This window comes from Phalangium opilio, unplaced genomic scaffold (genome assembly GCF_054372755.1).
Source record: "Phalangium opilio isolate 3A_F unplaced genomic scaffold, DU_Popi_V2 ptg000031l_1, whole genome shotgun sequence".
NCBI lineage: Eukaryota > Metazoa > Arthropoda > Arachnida > Opiliones > Phalangiidae > Phalangium > Phalangium opilio.
Genome location: NW_028324158.1, coordinates 12277098 through 12293142, shown reverse-complemented (window position 1 = coordinate 12293142; position 16045 = coordinate 12277098). Strand labels below are relative to the sequence as shown.

The 16045-nt window shown below is 40.6% G+C and overlaps 1 protein-coding gene across 3 annotated transcripts in view; it reads right to left on the bottom strand.

The window, feature by feature from the left end:
• Positions 1 to 4741, bottom strand: part of LOC149690672 (sal-like protein 1) — a 79410-nt gene extending 74669 nt beyond the window's left edge. The window contains exons 1-2 of one of the 3 annotated variants that reach the window (XM_089870248.1): positions 3621 to 4741; positions 1289 to 1381 (exon numbers count right to left, since the gene is read on the bottom strand). In XM_089870248.1, coding sequence (XP_089726374.1) covers positions 1289 to 1361 — 73 coding nt within the window. In that variant the 5' untranslated portion in view covers positions 1362 to 1381; positions 3621 to 4741. Of the gene's footprint in view, positions 1 to 1288; positions 2595 to 3620 lie in introns of those variants that run through there. The other 2 variants (XM_089870250.1, XM_089870249.1) reach the window with 2 other exon arrangements.
• Positions 4742 to 16045: the final 11304 nt, after the last annotated feature.

Sequence of the window (16045 nt, the reverse complement as noted above, 5' to 3'; positions counted from 1 at the left end):
CTTTTCCTTTGAAAGATTTGTCCTACAACTACACTGCTAGTCCTTTGAATACAAAAGCCTGATAAGAAGAGGGGCCATATAACCATAATGACGCTTTTCTTGACCGGGTGGTCTCTACCCCTCTCTCGTCATAATCTGTCTGGACACAGGGCGTGTATTTCTTACACCCAGGTCAACCCAGGGGGGGTGAAGGTCAGGGTCATTGAATTCAATGGGGCATCTATCTACATGCACACCTAGTAACCATTTTCTTTATACCGTTTTCGTTTTTGAATGGGATTCTGGGGGAAATACGACCATGCCAATCATTGATTGATCTAAAGAAACTGAAATTCCCCCGGGGTAATTACCCCCCCCCATCCCCCAGCTCGGTATTCACTGATTTCCCACATAGAATTTTCCATAGTATTTCTTTCATAGAGTGGGGAACCCCTCATTTTAAAGTACAGGGTTTGTCAATTTGTAATGTATTGGACCGGGGTTAGTAACTAACTCTTTTCTTTGTTATAAAGCGAACGGAATATTTTTGGTCGAGTCTGAAATACCCTGTACAGGCGTATCTATTTATAGTACAGGGTATGTCAATTTGTATTGAACCCGGGTTAGTAACTAATTCTTTGTTATAAAGTGAACGGAATATTTTCGGTCGAGTCTGAAATACCCTGTACAGGCATATTTATTTATAGTACAGAGTATGTCAATTTGAATTGGACCCGGGTTAGAATTTAATTCTTTGTTATAGAGTGAACGGATATTTTTGGTTGAGTCTATAACACCCTGTACAGGTATATATCTATTTATCAAGACCACGGAAAGTCTTCAAAAGTTATTTTTAAGTTTTTGAAACTGTTTAAAAAAAATTTAAAACCATGGTCGTTTGTATAGTTGTTCTTACGCGTCACTGTCACAATTTTTGGCCCTCGCATCTTACAAATACCTTCCCTGCCAACAAAACATTTACTCAAGGGACATGGCCGCGATTGACCCATGAAATCTGGGCCCCTTTTGACCCTGGATAGGCGGGAGGGAGTGAAACGTCATCGTATGACAAGCATCGATAATTATTCCATTTTTTTAAGGGGGACCCACCAACTTGACGCCTAAATCACAGTATGTCACCGATAAAAATCATTACGTTACTAACATGTATGACATGACGCGAGAAATTTGAGATGAAAAGAGCTTAGCGTCAACGAAGGAAGATGTGACATAGTCTTTTTAAAACATAAATTCGAACCCGCGTGAACTTAACTTATTATTCGGTAAAGAAAAAAGGTTTGTGACTTACCGTTTTTAAGCCAGCTGGCTATTTGATCGTCAGACTCTATATGCTTGGGTTGATTTTGCTTGCGACGAGACATTCTTCAGGCGCCGCCGGCCACTGTCCATTTAAGAACACCAAACACAAACCCACCCCCACGTGTAAATATTAGTAAAATCCAAACATTGATTTGATATTTTTGACCAAAATCAATCAGTCTTTCCAAACGCGTGTTCACGTTTCGATTTATAATTTCCTTTTTTTAATTAATTTAATTAGGTGATTAACTTAAAACTGTTTCGAAAGGTATCGCGTGTATCGAAGGGCCGAATTGGAACGGTCATCGGCCGGCGCCGTCATGATTTGGGGGTATTATGATCATCTAGTCGGGTCGGGTAGGCTAGGCGCTCTCCCGTCCGTTTCTCCGGTTGCTAGCATCTCGGCCGTGTTTTCCGAGGAGAGCTGATGCGATTGCGACGCCGGTACCAAGTTACGACGACGGAGAAGAAGTTGTAGTAGTAAGGGGGCATTTCTCTCTCTCTCTCTCTGTATCTCGGCGCATGCCCCGTCCTTACCACCCGTGTATGATTTTCAATATCGAAAGCCGCTTATTATAATCATATCCCGCTCACTGGCGCGCCCCATTGGACGCCCCCCGTCCCCCCCTCACACCGAATAGCGGAATCCCCTCCGGAACAACAACACCACCGACAACACCACGATTACTACTACTACCACCGTGAAACTTCTATAACAACGCTGCCGCGGTAAAACATATTTCGACTTTTATCCATAACGTGGACGAAGATTATCTCCAAAAATTGGTGGTTAATTTTTAACATAATTTAATTAATTTAAATGGCCGATTAAAATATCACAGGTTATTCGTAAATAATTTTAAAACGCGTGTCCCGGTTGAGCCAAAACCGAAAATGAGATCTGTAGTTAGTTAGTTATGAAGGGATGAAGCGAGTAAAACGTTACTTTTTCGCCGCGGTTCTCGACTCTCGAGGTCTCTCTGTGTGTGTTAGTTCCGTTTTCTGGAGCTCCCGAGAAATCTTGGCACGTTTTTTTTCTCCTTCCTTTTCTCTCTCTTTCTCTCTCTTGGCTCTACTTTCTTTTGGCGCGCTTTTTTTTCACGAGCTGATCCTCCACCACGGCTTTTCTAGAAGTGAGAGCGCGGGTACAGCCATCCAGCAAGCGCGCTCCGGGCCTTTATCGCGGCGCGTGCCGGTGAAAGGATGATGTCGTTCTCGGCAGCAACGGCGGGAAGCTCAAGAGAAGTCTGCCTGCAGCATCCATCTCCTCCAAGAGAGAAGAGAACGAGGAGGATTGGCATGATCCGTAGCCTGCGTGCGTGCTAGCGCTGGAGAGGAGTAGAAGCTTCGTTCGTTTCGATTCTATTTTGGCTAGGAACGCTAGGATCTTCTTTTTTTGTAGACAACTATAGCTATAGTTATAGCAGCTTTGTGTGTCGGTGACTTCCAAGCTCAGTGTTGTTTTCGCGTTGTAATTTTTTTTTACTTTTACTAAAAAGCGCGAATGTCTCAAAATAATCAAGTCTTGAGGGGAACATTTTTCCCAGAAATAATACTTTCTATTTTGACAATGAAGGGAGCGATAAAAGTGGGGAACGTCTTAAATCTCTCTAGCTCAAAAGATAAAATTAGATTTTTGCTTTAAATTACCAAAAATGATTCTAGTAATATTCTTATAAATTTTGCTTGTAGGGGGCCACATATTTTGTTGTCAAAAAAATACCCCCGCTTATTCATATTCATAAATATTAAAACGCTTTGCGTTGTCATCTTCCATTCATTCCATTTTGGGATTATAATAACTTTACTTACTTCAAGGGGGGTTAGTTTCAGTTTTAAGTAAACAGTTGTTGTCTAGCCCCTTAAGCTTAGGTTTAAATTTAACCGCTATTAACCTAAATTGTTACGTAGGTATGTATATATAAATTTTCTATGTGTGTGGGGGGAATGCCCCCCTTTTGTAAGGAGGGCTTTAAAATGTTCCAGTAAAGAAGAAAAGTGTAAAGAGATTCGGGGGTATATACCCCCCTTTTCCCCCCGCTTTCCTCGGATTGAAAAGGGGGTGAGGGGGAAGGAGTTTGTGGTAAAGAGAGGGATGAAGGGAGGAGGATGGGGATGGGGATTGTAAGACGCAGGGATCCCGCGACCGATTCCTCCTGTACGATACCGATACGTGAAACGAAATATATCCAAGATCGACAAACGGTTTTGTTTGTCTTTTTTGTCACTCTTTTTTTTTTCATCAAATTTTTTTGGAAAGACTGATTTGATTCATTGGGAAGTCATTTTTATATTAAATTAATTTATTAAACTAAACTTACGTAACTGAAGCCGTCTCGCCATCAGGTGATGTTGACAACAAACTCCTCGTCGAAACGTTGGCTGGCGATTTTGCATAAAAATAACAAAAACCGAACTTAAGGAACTGTTGTTTAATAATCCCTTCAGGTTTGCTCTTCCGATCAACGGAAATCAAAAATGTTTCGATTATCTTTTTTTTTCTTCTTCCTCTTTTTCTTCTTCCGCTTCTCCGGAAATGAATCTTCCTTAATCTTAATTTTAATTTTAATTAACTTTCACGGAATTTCGATTTCTTTTAATCGATTGTTAATTTATCGGGGGTGGTTTTTGAGGTCGTGTTCGAACTGGCACTCCCGGAGGTTTCCAAATGATAGTATAATTTCTGTAATCTTTTATTTTAACAACGTTTATCGCCCGGTTAAGAGTTATCGCGAGATCACGGCGGCGTTTCTGTCACGTTAGCGGAACTTATCTTCTCGGATCCAGGGATGGGAATGGCTCTCTGGTCCGGAAGAAGATGACTTGGCCCCGTCCGCGGAGGCGATGAGGATGCTGCGAGAGAGTCCGGAGATGGTTCCCGGGAGTAGAGAGTTAAAATCGCGGTAGCTGCTGTCTGTCTTCGATCGGTGGTAGTTGGGAAGAACTCGCTCCGCAGCCCGTTAAATTCCGCGTAACGGCAAACGGGAAATAGGTTTGGCGACGGCGGCTTTTCTACTTGGCGTAACCGGGGGCGATTGTCGAGTTGCCGGGATATCGGACCATTCGGGCCGGGCCGAGCGCTGGTAACCCGTCATGATTTATGAGAGAGTCACCGCGGGCTCGATTTTCCGCGGCGGCAAAGGAGGCTACAGCCCACCGGACCCTCTCTCTCTCTCTCTCCACCAGGGGGGGGGGAAGAAAAATTCTCATACCTCGTAGGGAGGGGGGAGAGGGGGTTGGAAAGGAAGATGATTTTGAATATGTACACCACCGGGGCGCGCGAAGAAAGCGCGCATTCTCCTTACCCCCATTTTTGCCACCCCCTTGGGGAACAGCCCCCTCCGAATCTATATCAACTATATAATATCTTTTTGCCGTCCACGATGGAAGGGTAACGTCCGTCGCGCCCGAGAAATATCTCCGGAATAAATTCTCGCTGCTGCAAGTCCAACAGTCTGAACCGAATCAACTCGGGGGTAGCGCCCCTGTTATTTAACGAAGTAACGTTTAACTTCCTACCTTATTCGCTTTGACCAAAGTGGACAACGTGTTGTTACCTTCCCCCTTTCGGGCCTTTTCTTAGGTTTAGTGTTTTTGAAATCGGCGTAGTGAGGGGGGGTAGTCTTCCCTTACCCCCCTCCCCGTTGCTCTCCATCTTTAGGTATATGGTTTGTATGGTTTATAGTAGGAGGAGGAGAGGTGTGGGGGTTTGTTCGGGGCTGGCCAGAGGGGCCGCGTGCAATAGGATTTTGGTCGTCTCGTGACGTCACTCGACTCTCTCCCCAATTATAATCTTTTGTCTCGAGTGGCGGCGCTTCCTTCGTTCTTTTCATCTCTCTCTCTCTCGGAGCTGAGTGAGAGAGAGAGCCCACTCTCTTTTGCTCAAGTCTGTCCCCCCCCTTCTATTTTTCACCCCCTTATCATCGCCATTTTTACAAAAGGACTTTGAGCGAAAAACTAATTAAAAATTTTCTCATTCAATTTTTGAGGCTATCTAATTTTAATAAATTTATGTATTAAGTATATTAGATATAAATATTTTGTTTACTGAGTTTACGGACTGAATAGTCTGTATCAATTTAAAGGGGTAGTATCGAGTTATCCCGGTTGTTATTGAACAGGTACATAAATTAAGTTTGGTGTAAAGTTTGATGGTAGTGTATTTGAACGAATGAATTTTTAATGCCAATTGGATGTTTCTGGTAATGTTTCTCTATGGGAGTCATATAGTGGAAGGCTTCTCCTTAATAATATCGAAGCGAATTTATAATTAGACTATATAACTTAGGTCTCCCTCTTCTATACCCTATTGTTCCTTCTAGTTTGTTTAAAATTCACTTTCAAGCTTTGGCCAAATTTTAAAGCCGCTAGCTGTGTATTATCGATTCCTTTATCAAAACCCACCCCATCCTCCATTCTCTCTTTCACTCTCTCTATCTAGTTTCGACGAAACATAGCTACCTTTTATCCCGAAAGCTCATCACCCGAAGTAATTAATATGGTATGACAGGAACAATTTTATTAGTATAGAGTAACCCCAATAAATATATAATAATTCATGATGGGATTAGCTTATGGATTTGATAAATTTTTGGGTTAATAATCCGTGGAGTGATTAGCTCCTGATTTTGGCCATTGGGTCAGATGAGTTAGTGTCCCACCAATATCCTACGGAGGGGCTTAGTGATTTTTTTATATTTATATTTATTTGAATTTGGGACCAATTTTGTGTTGACCGATATTGAAACGTCCCTTTTATGATGACACAATTTTAAATCTACCATTAACTATTTATTTAGTCCTTGGTAATTCCGGGAACTTAATGACACTTCAGCCGATTTACTTTTGTGTTTTGTAAATGTATCGTAATGTATGGATAGTTTTCGAAATTTGGCTGAACTAAACAACAATCAGGTATCGTCGGGCGTCGGGGGTTAAAGGGTAGAGGGGTGCGGGGTGGTTGGTGTTGTCAGTGGCTCTTTATTTATTCAGAGTGACTCTTCCGTCGCGCTCTCGCTGCTGTCTTTGAGAAGAGCCCCGACCAATATTTGGTGGATATCTGTTGGGGCTATTCTCAGGGGTATTCCCCCTTTTAACTTGGATAATTTTGACTCGGGACGCCAGATACATGAATACATTCAAGAGAACCGAGGGGATGTTCACCTTGCTATTAGTTAGTATCCCCTCTGTATACCGGTGTGACCAGTATGGACCAATATATACTCCCATCTCGTTCCCGTTATCTAGTTAGTTTTATTTGGCCTTATTGTAGATGGCGATACTCTCGCCAGTTCCCCGAAACCGCGAACCGTTCTCTCTCTCTCAGAGTCAGAGTTAGTCCGTGGTAAGGTGCCTTCGCAAATTAAAGTTTTGACGCGTGAGAAGCGGTATTAAGTTGGATTCTAATAGACAGTGGTACTTTAAAATTTTTTGGGGTGTGTAACTAATTTTGGATTTTTATTAATATCTGGGGTAAAGGTGCGGTTAATTCGATACAGGTTGTCCAAATTATCGCAGAAGTTTCTTTTCCTTACTGGTACTTAGAGCTTTGTGAAGGTACTTGGTACATGTCAGGATAGGTGTAATGTTGACTTCAATGACATTGTTTCTTAAAACTCATCCACCCGGCATCTTTTGCCTAAAGAAATAAATGTCATTGAACGTTTTAATTTTTGACTCCCAAATTATCCGAAGAACACTGCTCATAATTTCTGACAGAGCGTTTAGAAACACCCTGTATGTACGAGAACAATTACTCAACGGTGTAGTGTAAGTTAGTAAGTTAAGTAGCGGCAAGGATATGCCAAGGGGAGGGATTGCATTTAATAACTGAAGAAACGAAAATGATAATTTTTTTTTTCTTCTTACCTGGCAAACCAGTTTCGTATAGTGAAATCTCAGCCCTGGGGTTATACATTCACGGTACGTTTCCCAAATTATATCTTACCTATACGTGGACCTAGCGGTTTTCTCGGTATTACTGTTACATTATTACGGATTATGATTGTACAATATTTTCGTAATGAAATACTGAAAATATTATTATGGATGAGTCTGACAGTCTGACGCCAACCCAAAATAAATAAGTAACATTGATTACCCAATTCCAATTTTAAAGGTGAAATTACCACCTAAAATAACTAGAAAGTTTTTTTGCAATTCGAGTTGGTTTAATATAATATCGACCTCGCAATGGACTTAATTTAATCTCGTTTATGGATGGTTATTTAAGTTCAATTCAACTAAATGTAAATATACCTATAATTTAAAATCCAAGGCCTGGTACGATATTTTGCTAGAAATGCTTATCCCTGAACCAAAGACTCCAATAGAGTCCGCGTTGAAAAAATAGAAACAGAATTGGGGCTGATAATTATTTATCTCTTTTTGTAATTCTGTATCAATGTTTGCGCCATCATTTGAATAGTTTTTTTATAGCGTAGTAACCAATTTAAATTACCTTTCAATGTCAACTGGCAAATAAAAAAGGTCCCGGGCTCATTTGACAAAAAGCGTATCGAAATTTAAATCCCCCAATTTTTTTCTTTTAGTTTTTTTTAAAGAAGGAAGAAAAAATGTTGACAGGAAATCTGTTCGGTGAAGCTAAACCGAGCGTGCAGGTTGTCACTCCTCCTTCATATAATTCTCACCTTTTTTTTAAAGTGAACCCCCTTTCCCCCCCTCCAGAAGACTTAACCCCACTTAATCGGAACAGAACTGAATTGAAATATAAAAAAATATTTACTACAATTCCTAAGTCTACTATGAATAAAATTCATATCAAAATTTTTAATTGTGATAATATCGTTCATAGATATCGTAAATATGTCTAGAGAAATAAATCGGAAAATATTTGGTGTGTATTATGTTGTCGGGTCGGGGGTGTTTTAAAAATGAAAAGTATTTCTCGGTTGAATTATTTTCACACCGAGGCCGTTTCGATAACGGAAGTACGCTTGTGTCGTCACCAACGTATGTTGTTTGTTCCCCCCCCCCCTTCCTTGTTCGAATGTGTATTTTCTCACGACGAAGACCACCGGAGAAATGTCTCCATTTTTTTCTTCAGTTCAGTTCATGAATGAATGGCGATTCATGTTTTTGGCGCGAAAACATTAATTCTGTCCATGCGAAACCGCAGTCAGAACACATTAATTATCAATTAGTATTAGAGGTATAGAGTCCTAGGAATAGATTCATGCGTCTCTGCATTTCACCATTAACCCCGATTGTTTTATTTACTTATTTATTTATTTTATTTAAGTAAACAAAGGATTTAGAAGCCATAGATCTAGAAATATTTATGTTTATTTGTGTTTATTCACTCCGACCGAATTTAGAATATCTGTAGATTTTTATGTTATTTTATTTAAAAATTAATGATGGAAAACGTACCTGTATGTCATCAACCTTGTTTATTTATTTAATCCATGTGTTTTCTTGTACTTTTATAACTTGAAGTATTTGTGATTGCTCTGATTACACCAATATAGGCATAGCTCTTAAGGAAGAAACGATAGCTGAACAAACTGATGTTTGAATAATGCCTTTTTTATATATTATATAATATTATATTTTATAATCCATCATTGTGTTTTAAAAACTATATATACTGAAGTATGAGGGTTGTTAGTAGCTAAAGCCACCTGTCACTTCTCTCATGGCCCCTTAAAACCAGGGCACTCTCTCTCTGTGTCTCGTTTTGATGTAGGCCTACTTGGAGGACATTTAATCGATGCTGAGAATTCCACTTGAACATTTTTTTCGTTCATTCAATAAGCTGACAGTTGTGTCCATAAACGTACTATAGTTAACGATCCATTTTATTAGAAATTATGTCAAAATGAGTAGGTACTTGCAGCCCAGCCAACTCAGTTAGGTTCGTACTCTTCAGAGATATCAACTTATGATCTTGTCGAGTGAAGATTTCTCGTAAAAGAGGACCCACGAATCATTAAAGAGCTTCCAGGCTCTTCCGAGGGGTAGCCTACTTCTTCACTATGCGTGGGGAATTTTAAAAGGAAATCATTATTTTTGGAAGGGATATAGTATTGGTCCCCTCGCTAACGTAGTTTCGAGTCGTAGAGGCACGGAAAAGATTCGTGACAAGAAGACTAATGCGTCTTCTTTCTGTCTTCAATCGCGGGAAACAAAGCGTTTCTTTTTCTACAAACTGCAGTCGAGCCAAGATGAAGTTTAAGTAGTCATCTCCGCGTGCCAAGATGGCCGCCGCTATACGATAAATACGCAGTCAAAATATTATTATACTTTTTATTTATAACTGAATGCTAACCTCCCAAAATTAAGATTCATTATTTTCTCTTGAATAATATTGACTTTTTGAAACGTCAAACTAATTTCAATTCACGGGTATGCGTTCGAATTGCTTGAGTTGCCCATGCAATTTTCAGCGTATGGCGTGTATACTCATAGTTGTATACGTATATAACTAACGTTAGGTAATTGTTTTGAATCCAAAACACGCTTCGCATTCGACCTAGGCGTCCAAAATGGATTGGGACCCAATTGGACGACCCCCAGAGAGAGAGAGAGAGAGTGAAACTCAAGTTCAACTTGGATATGTATATAGTCCAACCGTTTTGTCCCATTTCTAGCAATATTCCCAATACACCAGCATAAAGGGAGACCCGAGGGGGAGGGGGGCCAAGTGAAAGAGTAATTGGGACCAGTTCGAATTAATATTTTAATTCAAGAAAAACTTTGTTAAGGGGTTTTTACGTAAAGCTCGGGAAATTATACAAATTTAGGAACCATTTCTCACTATTTGCTTTCCTATTACGTACTAAGCTCAATTTTGTACCTGGTTCTCTACCCTTAATTGAAATTATTTGGGGTTAAGGTTAGGGGTTAATATGAACGGGACTCGGTTTTGGGTTTCGCAGTTTCGACATAAGTATAGTAAACGTCGAGTTTCCATATCAAACGTATAAGGCGGGAACGGGGTTGGAAATGGGAGAGATGCGCGTTGCAGAATATAATATCTCGGGCCTTGGCTGGCCAAGTGTGTTTGTTTGAGCAAATAAGTCGGCCCCAACAAACACCTAGACGTCAACTTAACCCCATAGCGAGACCAAGTCTCTTCGTAAGGCATGCTCCCAATACGATGGGCTGTATCTAGTTAGGTTGTTGGTAGTCAAGGTGGCTTGTTGAAGCGTGACGCGGCGACCAGGCGGAGTGGCGCAATTGGCCCCGAGCAAGAAGCGCTTATTAATCAGTTGACTTCTCGTTGATGGAGACAGGTGCGGTGGTGTTATAGATTCACTCTTGCATTAATGGTATCATTACCACGTAGTATATTGTAACAGATGTTATTATCAAAGATCACCCCCCAAAACAATAATGAAAATGAAAAAACCGCGCAAAAAAAAAATCACGAGGTTCATTCATTCGTCTGGGGTGGTCGTGGTCTTGGTTCCTAACTCTTGTTTCGCTCTATGACCCTGTTTAGCCACACACACCATTCCATAAAGGATTACCAATAATTTACAAGCCATGGTCACGAACCGATGCCCCCCAAATGTCTACTTTAATTTCCATCAAGGACAATGACCTATGTACGAAGGTTACCAATTGCTCCATTACAGTTTAATAATTAACTATAAAATATTAAGACAATTCTTCATTCGGATCCTTGCCAACAATGATGAAAATTCTTCAACATTATTTTATATGTCGACAGATCTAAATCACGCTTTTTTTGCGTCATCCATTTTTGGGTTGCACGAAGTTATGGCGCCAACCAACAATCCCCCCTCTAGCTTTTAAAACTAAAAATATGCTTTACCGTGCACTTTTCTGGCAACTATTTCACGCGTTTCTTTAATTCGAAATATGTTCTGATGAAATTATTGTGTCACTATCCCTTGATTAATTTCCCATTCATTACATTAATACGATTGCGTTTTATTATTTTATATATCCATAGTCTTAATTGTGCCATAGATATACCCCCCTATAGTAGACATATTCCGAAATTTCTCTTTACTTAAAAAAATAACAAATTATAACTCGTTCTATACGTCTTTATTTCTCTGAAATGAAATCTGGGAATTGTAAAATGGTTATTTCTGCGAATTTCATTAATTTAATGCAAAGGGAGTCCATTAAATTAGCGACCCATCTCTTCTCTCTCTCTCTCTCGCTCTCTATATCTTTCCCGGTTCATTTCTTTCTTTAGTTCTTTTTTATTTTTTTCTATATAAATTAAGAATAATGGGACTTAAAGGATTTCATTTGAAAAATGTCAATCTTAATTATGTAATATTGCGACGCGACGCCAGACTGCCTTAATTAAATTTATAAATATAAAAAGAACTAGTTCTCCCATCCCTTCCCTTCCCTTTTCCCAAATCGATTAAAAAAATTGTCTTTTGAAAGAAGATAAGAAAAGTATATCCCTATATTCAAAATTATATTTTTTTAAAATATGTAAAGTGTTCCCGGAATTTTTCTATTCGAGTTTTTAATTTTGTTTATGGCGGGCGCCATTCGGATTCGAGTCCCTTTGGGGTTACGGTCGGGGTCATTATAATTTTATCGCCTCCAGACGTACGATTCCGAGTATTTTTTCAATCATTAAATTTCAAGCAATCGACGGTAAATATTATACTTCCCAGAATTACGTAATAGCACCGGCGTCCTTTTGACTTGAGTAGGTGACACACACACACATTCGCTAACGAATCTCTAGCTGACCGCTAAGAGGGACCACCGCTTAAGCCTAAATCTTGACGGGATATATTTGGGGGATTATCACGTGCAGCCTTTGGTTAGCTGCTGGAAGAACACCACGTAACGTTGTGTGTCCAATTACATTGAGGTCGTCACGTGTATACGCAGACCCCTTTACTTCTTAAGCCTTTGCCAAATAAGGCAAAGCGCCTTATAGTATATTTTTCAAAGCAGGCGGAGAAAATATTTGATTAGGATTGACGCGAAATTGAATCCGTGGCCGCGTGCATCTTCTAGAAAATAACGGAAAATGTTTTCCTCGCCCGCAGATGATATTATTATTTTTGGGTTCAATCTTGGAAGGATGGGTAATTCCAGGTGTTTTCTTATTGAAATTGCTCCCTTATAAGGTGGTAATCCTTAAATAAGCCTATTCAGACTTTTCTTATGATATATTTAAGAGTGTGGCTAGCGCGGAGCTCCTCACCTTGCCAAATTATTCATAGAGTCTCTCTGCCAGGGAAAAACTATACCTGCATCCATATATATATCTCAATTTTAACGCGAAGGATATAAGACTGTGTTTTTCCCATTCTCCGTAACCGTTGTTTTCGAATGCGGAAATATTTTTCGCGGTTGATATAAAGGTTAAAGGGGTCGTATACGCCATTTCTCTATATTTTCCCATATGAAATAATTCTATTTAAAAGCAGCTGCGTGATAATTTAATTTCCATCTCTCCTCTCTTATCATTTTATTAGCGCAAATTTGGTTCATATAAAATAATAAAAATAGATTTTTCTTGGCGCGAGAAATTCCTCGAGCCTGGGGATTTTTTCTGGGAGAGGAGGGGGGATGGATGGAGAGAGACGCCATTCCTTTCTTTAAATTTTAAAACAGGATGATGAAACGCGTCGGCTGCTCTTTCTTCTTCTTCTTCTTCTTCTACTTCTTCTATTTTATATAAATACATTTTATAGCGAAACAATTCTTCTTCCCCCTTAATGTCTCTGAAAAATCTGGATCCAAATTTTTGTGTTGTTCCCCGGGCTCAAACGGATCGCGTTTCATCGCCCCGTTTATGCTGCAGACTGAGACTGAGAGAGAGAGAGAGAGAGCTTAATTCTCTCCGCAGCATCTTCCAAAGAGATACTGTAGGTTCATGCAAGAGCCACGACGTATTGAATGACAATATATATTTTTTTGTTTATAGTGGTATTTCTTATCTTTCACTGTCCCTTGAAACGTTAACAATTCTATTGTTGTTCAGGGCGGTGTGCCTTGATTTTTTTTATCTTCACGTTGAGTGTAAAACGGTTCCCCCTCTTTTCCGCGTCTCTGTTGGCATTTATAGTCGTCGTGACGTGACGACTGTTGTTTGACAGTGAAGTCAACGTTCCCTCGTTGCCAAAGATGGAATCCAAGCCATGTTTGCTATTTATACTAAACTAAAATTACCCCTAAATCAGTTTCAATTGGTGGCAAACTCAGGTTGACTTAAAAAAAGAGTTAACCCTCTATTTTTCTTAAAATATCAAAATAAAATTCTTTCTCTCTGAGAGAATTTCCCACGGAAGTGTTCGTTTAAATTAGTTGGTTTCCAAGGTGGGGTCTCTCACGTTGTTATCTGCTGGATGGGGACCCACACTAGGATACGTATAGATTAAGATGCGTATGTTGTTGCCCTATTTTTATTTTTTATAAAGGTGGCGCTGCAATTTTGATTTGTATCCCGGAGTTTATTTTAATAAAAGAAACGCCGTCGTCTATTCTTTCCCGTTATATCTCTCGCGATGCATTTCCCCCCCCCTCAAATGCATGCTGGGATTGATCATTATTCATGATGAGACCATTTTATCTCTTTATTTTTTTACTCTGAATAAAAGACAGAAGGATGCAATTTGGGGGGATGATGTCCCACTAAACCCTCACCCACCCCATCTCTAGATGACAAGTCGTTTTCGCTAACTGCGGGTCAAAAAGGCTAAATTGTCCCCCGACTTCCGTTTCATTCACTATACTGTCTCTCCTCCCACCCCCACCCTCCTCCGCTTCTCAGCTAACACCTCGGCACGCGGCACGCGCCAAAACCTCCCTGAATTCCCGCCAAATGATACTCGAGTAGATTAACAGTGAAAATTGTAATTATTTCAATGGAGAAAGGGGCAGATTTTCTATTTGAATACTTTGATTTAATATATTTCTCGTGTCAGGGACTTCTCGGATTGATATACGGTTACATTATCTATTTTCCATCTCCATATTGCCTTCTCCATCTATATCTCTCCTCCATCCCCCCCCGGAGTGAGGGGGAACATCCCCCGTAATGTCGGCCGTCCCGCTATGATTTTATACTCGGATGAGTCACAAATTGGCTTTTATATTCTCAATCTATCTATTCGCGTAGTAGACTTCTTAGGGCTATAGCAGCACGTGCAACCTGGGCGCGCTTTATTACGCGGAAAAGCTGGTAGCGCGCGCTATATACTTTCACGGTGGGGTTAGGGGGGAGAAGGAGGTTCCACCCCCGCGTTTAGCGCGCGCGGGAAGGAAGTTCAACGGGGAAACGAAACGATATCTACACCGCGATATTGGCGCCCCTATCTTTTAAAAAACATGTATACATATATATGGAAATAAGAGGGAGATGGCGCGCTAAGCCTTGCCAACTCCCGTTTGGCTGCCTTTGGCCTAGCTCTTTACCGCCCTCGTGCGGCCGTAGATGACTGCTACAACATCAGTCGGTGCCAGACTTGCCAGAACGTATTTTCCAGTGGAATACGAAATGTCTAACCAGTTTCTTAAAGACGGGAAATTAATATTTTCTCTCGAAAGTATTTTCATTCTTTTTTTTTAAAGAAATGTAGGTAAATAGACGTTACAGATTTTTAATAGAGTATTTATATTGTATAATGGTTTTGTCATATGGCGAAGAGTGTATGTGTGTGGGGAGCGAGGGGAGGGGGTGCAGAAATATTCGGAGAGGGTCTTTTGATCCACCGAGAACAAACTTGAAAATCCCTTTTCCATCTCGATACATCTCTCTGGTTCCGATGGCGGGAATCACTCTGCAAACAAGGAGGGCCTGCCCGCTTCAATCCCACGTGTAATATTCCCGCGCAATTCGAGCTGTAGTCTATAGCTAGCTAGCTAACAGTCATGCAGTGCAAGTTTGCCTTGATTACGCTTCATAGCATTTCCTTCCTGATTCGAATTTCTGATATCTTTCATTTTGCCCACTCCATAACGACCATCCGACCGTGTAAACGACGCCAACTTACCCAACCCTACCCCCCAATATCGACAGACTATTTCAATGGCACACTTAAATCAGGCTTTATTATTGTCTTTCAGGATACCAAATCTCATATGGAAAAATATGGATTTTCTTAACTTTTCCCTATTTTTGGTCCCTTACAAATGTCACTAACTCTTCATAAAATTTGAGTCCTTAAACCCTGAATTTTTTTTAATTCCATTAATTACTTGGCTGCCATCTTAGGTTATTTCCCTAGCGCCAAGAAGCAACGCCAGATGGAGCTCAAGTTCACTGCGCTGCCTCTAACGGTGTATGCTTTTGGCTCGAGTGAAATAACCCGAGAAGGTGATCACCTCCACGTCCCTGTTGTGTGTTCGCTTCTCTTCCGGAATTTATGGAATAGGCTATACCCGCGTTGCTGACGAATTTTGGGTGTTTCGCACTGTTTAAGTGTCCCTTTATTCGTGACGGTTGCAGTATGTATCAGGCGGGATGAGTTGTCGTGGAAGGTGGTGTGGGTTGGGGGAGTCTCTTCGGGCGTTTAGAACAAACAGCGTGTTCGTCATTTGGAGTCTTTCCACGTGCCGACTCGCTCTTTATTGCAGCAAGGCAGAGGATATGCCAAGGCCTAACTAAATTCAAATCCGTCGTCCCTTTAGTTATACCGGGCGCCCCCCTAAATTGATAATCTCGCGCTCTCTCTTTCCCCTTATGAATTTGAAATGTACAAGGAATTGACGTCTGCCACTGTTTGCGCGCCGCGTGTGTCCTTCCGCCAAGTATCCATCCACTTATTAG